Here is a 7939-nt window from a genome sequence, read left to right on the forward strand (position 1 = left end):
GGTGGGCCCTGATTGGTTGTTAACGGTGGGTTATGATTGGTTGCTTTTGGACCAATCATGAGGTGCAGGATATGCAAATTTGAGGGATTCTAGTGATCAATCAGAGCAAGGTTTCGAAGGTCAGGTTTTTGGAAGGGAACCAATCATGGTAACTGTTTGCTCTCTGAGAAACCTCGACAGGCTCGCTGGTGTGCAGCTTCCCACAGTGCAGGCTGTGGCGACTGGACTGCAGAGCTGGAGCCACAAGTGGAGTGTGGTGTGCGTTCCTGGTCAGTCTGAGCACACCCCAGGTGTATGCACATGGGTCCAGGGCCCTGGCGAGCTGGAGGATTAAAGGAAAGGGATCATGGAGAGACCAAGCCCCGTGGAGAGTGTTTCTCTTCTATCTCAGGAGCATACACATACTCTATCATTAAAAAAAAAAAAAATGTTCCATCACAAGATGTTATATTAGGCAGTATTTCCTTGAAGTTAGACCCCCAAAAGCCGAGTTGGTGTGGTTTTTTTCAATACCATCTCTAACCACCTCTTCTACCTCCTGTATGTGTCTCTTCTCCTACCACTATGTCCAGTGATATGATAGAGCTCTGTTATGCATGTCATTTCCTGAAAAGAAAGCTGTTTGTTATGGAACATGAAGTCATTCAGGACAGGTTGTGTCGCCCTTTACTTTTGTAAAGTGAATCATGGTGTGAATTTCTCATATTTTGCTTTTCTAAAATTCGCAATAGAGGGAGATAGAGAGAGACCCTGGGCGTGTCACTGTGTCACTGTCCCCTCAGCTCCCCAGCTCACAGGGTCCTGGGTGTGCACGTGCCCAGCATGTTTAGGTCACAGGCCACGGTTCTAAACCCACAGCTGGCATGTGGCTTCCAGCACTGCAGTCCAGTACCACTGACTGTGCCACCTAGGCTGGGCCCAAATTGAACTTTAAGGGTCAGAATTAAAAAGTAAGAGAACTTTAAAATATGTAAAATGTATTCCGCACATATTTAGGGTTAGTGAGACTTAATGGAAGAAGGACTTCCCCTTAGGGTTTAACCACTTCATATCCGTTACCTATGCCACCTTGCTTCCCCGGTCTGCCATGTATAAATCAAGAATAAACCAACCTTAAAAAAATACATTATTTCCAATCATCTGGATTAAATAAGAAAACTAAAAAATTAAAGTTCGAAATATAATAAATGCCAAACCCAAAAGGTAAAAATTAGGGATGCTACATACAATTAGAAGACCATGAAATACAGAAAGCTAAACAACGTGGTTGTAAAAGCAAGTCGAAATAGCCAACCGAATGGTAAGTTCAGTGAGGCTATATAAAAACAAAATACAGGGTTAAAAGTTCATTAAGTACTGGATAAAATGAACAAATATTTCGGTGAAGTAATGAATTGCCAATGTGTAACACAGTTAAAACTAGTGCCTTAAGAACTTAGATAAATATGGGACCAGCACACGGCGTGGTGGCTACATTGCTGGATTCCCACGTAGTCTACCGTGGTTTGAGTCCTAGACACGGCAGTTTAACACTCACGCCGGCACATAGGCTTGCATGCCCAAAAATCCCAAAGGGAGAGGGAGCGTGGCTGGCCTGGCCCCTTGGAGAGTGACTTCTCACTTTCTGTCTCTCTGGCAAGTGCAGGTGCTCTATAGCAAAAAAAAAAATCTCTTAAAAAACAAACAAAAAAACAAAAATCAACTTAGATAAATAAAAAGTTGGCAGCATGAAATGCTGGCCTTCTCCTCCAGTGGGAGGGGATAAAGGCTCCCTAGTAGACCTCTTCAGTGCGAGGTCACGCAGTAGGTAGGTCTCGGGCCCCTTAGCTCATCACCTTTGCCGTAAACGGCCCCATGTCTCCAGAGGGGCGATACGCCCTCTTCTGTAAATAACCACTTGGTCCTGCTCCGTCAGTACGGACCTCTTCCCGTCCTCCTGAGTGTTTGCGTGAGTTACCTTGGTTCCTCCCAAAATAACTGACTTAGGGCATTTATACATAGCTATCCAACAGGAAAATCTATTTGAAATATTAGCTGTATTAGCTTTATTATTTTTTAGTAACATTTTTCTTAATGTGTAGGGAGACCACAGAATTTGAAGGCAGACAACTAATTTACTGGCAGTGTGATCTTTGACAAGTTACTAAACTTCTCTAAACCTCAATTTCTTTTCTCAAGTGAAGATAATACCTTTTGTATAAGGTTATTATGAGATTGAAATGAAAGATATACATCAAGCATTTAATGCAGTGCCAGATATAATAGGGATAAATAAATGATATATCTCTTTATTTCTTGATGTGCTTGGTAATGTTAATTGAGATCATGTTAATTTCTATTTCCCAGCTTTTGATGACTTAGGAAATATAAAATAATGCTTGGTATAAGAAAATACAATGGGTAACCTTTGATTCATTTATCTTGCTTGACATAGCCAGAAAAGAATTGCGGGGCAGGAAGGTGGGTATCTATGAGGGCTGTTTATTCTTTTCGTTAGCACGTGGGGTTTAGGCTTTGTCAGTGGTACATTTATACCAGGGTAGGGAAGAACTTAGCAGGAAGCTCTTCCCCGATTTCTTTGAACTTGCCCTCCCCTGAGACACAGAAGACTGCTGTTCTAAGGCCTCACTTTATTTAACTTCAGCTTCCCTGTGTTTCCAGGGCTGCATGCTACAGATAACTGTTCTAACCGTGATCTTCGCTTTCTGTTAGCTTTTCTCTTTCTTTTCTCTGTTCAGTCAAATATTCCCTCTTTCCTTTCCCTAATATTTACCCACAGGTGTATGTGTGAAGTACATTTCAGTCTGTAAAACATGGTGCCGATGTTCGTTATTCTTCAAAGTAACGGTCGGCTAGCCAATGCCATGGTGGTTAAGGCACCTAGATCCCCCGTGGCCAGCTGCACGATGCGAGTGCTGGACCCAGCAGCTTTACAGATGATAATGGGCACATGTGCATGGGGCCCTAAACCCTGAGAGGACGATGGAGGAGAAGGGATAGCAGCACGACCATCTCCCAGAGGGGGTGCTTTCTCTCTTCCATCGCTTCTCTCTCACTCTCTCTCGCTCACTTGCTCTCTCTTTGTCTCTTTTCATTGAGTACATGTGCCCTCTTGCAAAATTAAAAAAAAAAAAAACCTAGTAACAGAACTCTTTGGTCTTTGGTTCCCTGTGACATAGGCGCTCTGGTTTCCGTTACTGGAGGCGATGATGGCCCCGCAGAAGCTGTCCGTTTCAACCGCACCTCACCTCCCCTCAGAAGGTAAGCTCCTCGGAACCGAGGTGCCGGAGGCCAGCTGTGTCATCACCCCAATTCCTGTCTGCAAAAAACGTGGTTATGATATTTTTGCTCAATGTCATTTTTTTTAATGAAACTGTATTTGTGGTAGATCTAATATAATTAGTGATGTTTCAGGTTTAAGTTTTCCTGTTGTACTATGTGTATAATTTATCTTTCATATCAGTAGTCTTTGCAGCTCACCAGCCGTTAATTGTAAATATCAAACTTGCCTTGGTTAGCTACCTTTGTCTTCCTTCCTTTTTTTCTTTTTTAAATTGCCAGAGAGTGCATGTGCTCAGTAAAAAGAAAAGAAAGGGGCTGGCAGGTGGCATGGTGGTTAAGGGCACTGGACCCCCGCATGGCCAACCCACGGTTCAAGTCCTGGACCTGGTGGCTTGCTTTCTCACTTTCTATCTCTCTTGCTCTCTCTTACTGGTCAAATTAAAATTAAGTAATTAACTTAAAATAACTCTTTAAAAAATAAAAATAGAAGGAAGAAGATGGAGAAAGCTCTCCCCAGTGGGATGTGGTCACACCACAGTCCCTTCTTCATCTTGCCAGCCTGTTGGGAGTTGGGGCACGCCAGTGTGTTTTTCAAGTTGCCAGTTCTGAGATTCAAACTGCACAGTTGGGCTGGGAGGTCTGACTTCCTTAACCTCTAACCCATGGGCAGGCCCTGATGAACTAAGTTTGTAAAAATCTCTATAAATCCACTGTTTCTCCCTACTTTACAGGAAAAATAAACCAGAACGCTTATTTTAAATTAACTGTAATGTTAACATTTTGTTATAACAGCTCTGAAATCTGTAATATTTTGTCACAACAGCTCTGAAATCTTTGACCATGCAAGTTCTAAACAGCATGGCAGCATTCATCGCCCTCCCATCAATCTTGCAAAGAATCTTACAGGTGAGTTAAAATAAACATTTTTGTTATGTGTAAAAACCAGCTTATTGGGCTAAGGTATAAACGGGTCTTAAGCATAACATCACTGATTTTTAGCATTAGCCAAGTATCTAATTTAATCCTTGAGTCTTTTTTGTCACTTCATGTGAGTTTGCGTGACATAAGTTTGCGACTTCAGTCAGGGTGTGAGCCTTCAGATGTGAACTGCTAACTCGAGGTCCACACACGCACACTTCCTATCGGTATGCCAACTGGGGGAGGATTATCATTTATTTCAAACTGATTATACTTCTTAGGTTTAAAAAAAAAAAAAGGTAAAGAGTGATGTAGGAATTTCTTAGTCATTGTTACTCAGGTTTTATAACTCATCCTAAAACTTGTTTTATGTCCAAGACTCATCCCCAGCTCTGAATTCCAGCTGGTTTTGTGTCCAAAGCCATTATGGAAAATATCACTCTATCCTATTTTCTTCAAGAAAAAAAAAAAAGTCCTGGACCTTCTCCACTTATCAAAAAGACAACACTAAAAATGTGATTCAGTATTTTGTTTTAAATCCTGTGAGCACTCTTGGAGAAAGAGTTAGATTTAGAATCCGTTTTGTCTTCCTTTACTTTATGCACTGTAGAGATAAACCAAAAAAAGAGAAAAAAAGAAGAGAACAAAAACAATAATGTTGTGCGATTGAGCGTTATAATTTTGAAATCATTCGTATCCAATCAAGAGCGTCCTTACTAGCTCTCTTTAAGACTCTCCTAGTTCTGTTTCCTATCTGGTAGGAAATGTCTGGGCTTTTACTGATAAAACCGTGTATCCAGGAGCCTCTGTCATCACAGTATGGTGGCATTTCAAATGTGAGTTTACACGTACTATCTCATTTGATTTCTAGCAACTATCATGTGTTGAATAATCTGTTGATATGGGCTACTTATATCCACTTTAAAATGCATTAATTGTAAGGTTTTTAATCATGTATATAAAGAAATAGATCCATAAGGCAGGAACACTTTACCCAGTGTTGTTTTACTAAGAAGAAACTGAGTCCTACAGTCAGAAGTGGGTTCTCTCTTAGTATATATGTTTTCCCTGATGTTGTGCTTTAGCCACACATTATAATATATAAATTATAAAAACCAGCTTTCCCTTGGCAAAAGCATATGATTTTTAAATTTTTTGTATTTCAACACTTACGTCTATGAAGGCTCTCGTATTTAAAATCTTCACTTTACTGGGGTTATGCCAGCATTCATTGTCATTGTTTTCTTAGCATTTTCTACTTTCAGTGGTTCTTACTCCCACTAGCCAGGAGGGTATGCTATTTTTTAAATTCCATATTTGTATGTTCATGATTACTGTAATAACTACTTTGTATTTGTACAAAGATTTTTATTTTTTGAAGGAGCTTTAACAGATATTATCACATTTGAAGTTAACAATCTCTTAAAGTAGGTAAGGCTACTATAAAAATTTCTGCTGACAAAGGAGGAAACTGAAGTACAGAGAAATGAGGAGCCTCCCTGCTGTTAGTGTCAGAGCCTGGACTACCAGCAGTTTCCTCCTTCTCATTCATGTTCTCTTCCACTATGTCATAGAAGCTTTTGTTATTTGTTCCAGCCTTTTGAGGAGTTAATTATTCACTAGTGTATTAATTAATTATATGTTACTCCATTTGGTCATTATCCATGTAGATCAAAATCACAATTCTTGCCCCATAAGAGAGACAGGAAACGCTCTGATACAACTCCTCACAGGGCTCTATGCAAGCAGTATGGCCGCTTGTAGGGTTATCTGCTCTGAGCCCCATCTAGGGTAACTGCCACGTCGACAGCGCTGTGCTCAGTCTGCATCACGCAGCGAGAGCAGCCACGTGACAGCGTGACCCTGCCTCCTGGCTCCAGCTGACTGACTTAGCCTAGCAACTGGCCTAACAGGACCTGTCAGTGTCCTTCCCAGAAAATTTCAGAACCAGACTTGAGGAGGATATTGAAGTGTCTCTTCAGGCCTCTGGATTATGGAAGATAAAAATGTTAGGAGCTGAGGGAACCAGCAGTTAGCGTAATGGCTATGTTGCTGGACTCCCACGTAGTCGACCGCGGTTCGTGTCCCGGACCCGGTGGCTTAAAACTCATGCCGGGCGCGTGTGCGTGCGTGCCCAAGATCCCGAGAGGAGAATGGAGGAGAAGGGATTGCGGCGTGACCATCCTCCCGGGGGGTGATTTCTCGCTTTCTGTCTCTATGTCTCTCTCTGTCTGTCTGGCGAGCGCACGCACCCTACAGTGAAAATCTCTCAAAAAAAAAAAAATGTTAGGAGCTGACAGTGACTAGTTTTCCATGATATGGACTGGAATAATGAAAAAGGATTCAACTACAGAGAGAAAAACAAAAAATGAAGCAGACGCACACAGAGGAGAACGGGTGAGATGCATGAAGAGGATTCAAGGCACCCAGACCGGAAGAGGAAGCAATGGGGAGAAGGTCCCGGCGGCATTCGAGTCCCTTATTACAATTCTTAAGGCTCACCTGCAGTTTTTGCTTGGATCCTTGAACTACCCCAGTCCCTTTATAATAATCATCTTTTTTTTAAAAAAAAAAAAAGTTAGCTCAAGTTGGATTTTTGAATATACTTAGCCAAAGGAGTACCAATAAAAGTATGTATCTGAAACAGACTAGAAAATTTGGAAAGATTTCCTGGAGGAGACATCTGAGCTGAATCTTAAAGAAGTTAAAGAAATCCAAGAAAGAAAGGAAATAGGAATATTCTAAGCAGAGAGAACTATATACACAAAATTTTTGAGGCAAAGACATGACACCTTGGGGAGTTATAAGTGTTTAAATGTACTGGGATGAGACTAGAAGAGAAGCCCAGAGCTGAACTTGGAGGGCCAGGCAGGATCTGTGTCCTTAATTACTTTGTAAACCATAATAAGGACTTTGGATTTTATTCTAAAATTAGTAGTCATCAAGATTTTAAGCAGAGGACTGATGGAATAAGGCTTTTCTCTGGAATGCTCACTCAAGCTGCATTATACAGGATAAATTGTAAGCAACCAAGACTAAATGTACAGAGATACCTAGAATGTAGTAGGTACTCCAGGTTTATCAGGTGACACAGAATGGAGAGAAGAAGATGGATTTGGAAATGACTTAGTAGAATTGCAGGACTTGGGCAGTTTAGCAGCTGAAGACACTGAAAAATTCGTTAACCCTCCAGCTCCAGGTCCATGTGGCTGACAGCGAGCAGTGAGAAGAGAGGTTTAGACGAAGAAGTGAAAAGCCACAGCGTCCGGGAGGGCCATCGTGGTCGTGGTGGTTAGGCTCTCGGACTAAGTGAACTGCGTGAGGAAACATGTCGGCAAGGAAAGCAGGCTAGACAGAATTCCAGGAGAGGTCTGACGGGCGGTCTCCCTGTTTTGATTTCCTAGCACGTAAAGACCTTGAGAGAGAGATTCACTCTGCCTCATGCTTCATCACTGTCACGGAGGCCAGCAGCAACTCTCGTGTCATAGGTGCTCAGTAAGAATTCCTAACGTGAGTAAGGATCAGAGGTGGAGAGGAAGTCTCCCAGCCACCGTGGAGCCACAGAGATTGGATTTACCCTCCGCCTTGGAACAACCCAACACTAGACGGAACATACGGAGTGGTGGTTTCCAAAGTGGCTGTCGTGCAGTAAAGGGCAGCAGTTCCTGAGAAACAGGGACTGAAGCATATGCTGTGTCTGTCCCAGCCGAACGTCTCGCGTTTCTGGGCCGTCGCGTAG

General features: G+C 42.2%; 1 protein-coding gene across 9 annotated transcripts in view; it reads left to right on the forward strand.

The window, feature by feature from the left end:
* Positions 1-7939, forward strand: part of VPS8 (VPS8 subunit of CORVET complex) — a 255683-nt gene that overhangs the window by 186616 nt on the left and 61128 nt on the right. For all 9 annotated transcript variants that reach the window (XM_014592535.2, XM_014592539.2, XM_014592532.2 and 6 more), the window contains 2 exons: positions 3180-3261; positions 4106-4188. In XM_014592535.2, coding sequence (XP_014448021.1) covers positions 3180-3261; positions 4106-4188 — 165 coding nt within the window. The remainder of the gene's footprint in view (positions 1-3179; positions 3262-4105; positions 4189-7939) is intronic.

This window comes from Tupaia chinensis, unplaced genomic scaffold, assembly GCF_000334495.1.
Source record: "Tupaia chinensis unplaced genomic scaffold, TupChi_1.0 Scaffold000708_1, whole genome shotgun sequence".
Classification (NCBI taxonomy): domain Eukaryota; kingdom Metazoa; phylum Chordata; class Mammalia; order Scandentia; family Tupaiidae; genus Tupaia; species Tupaia belangeri.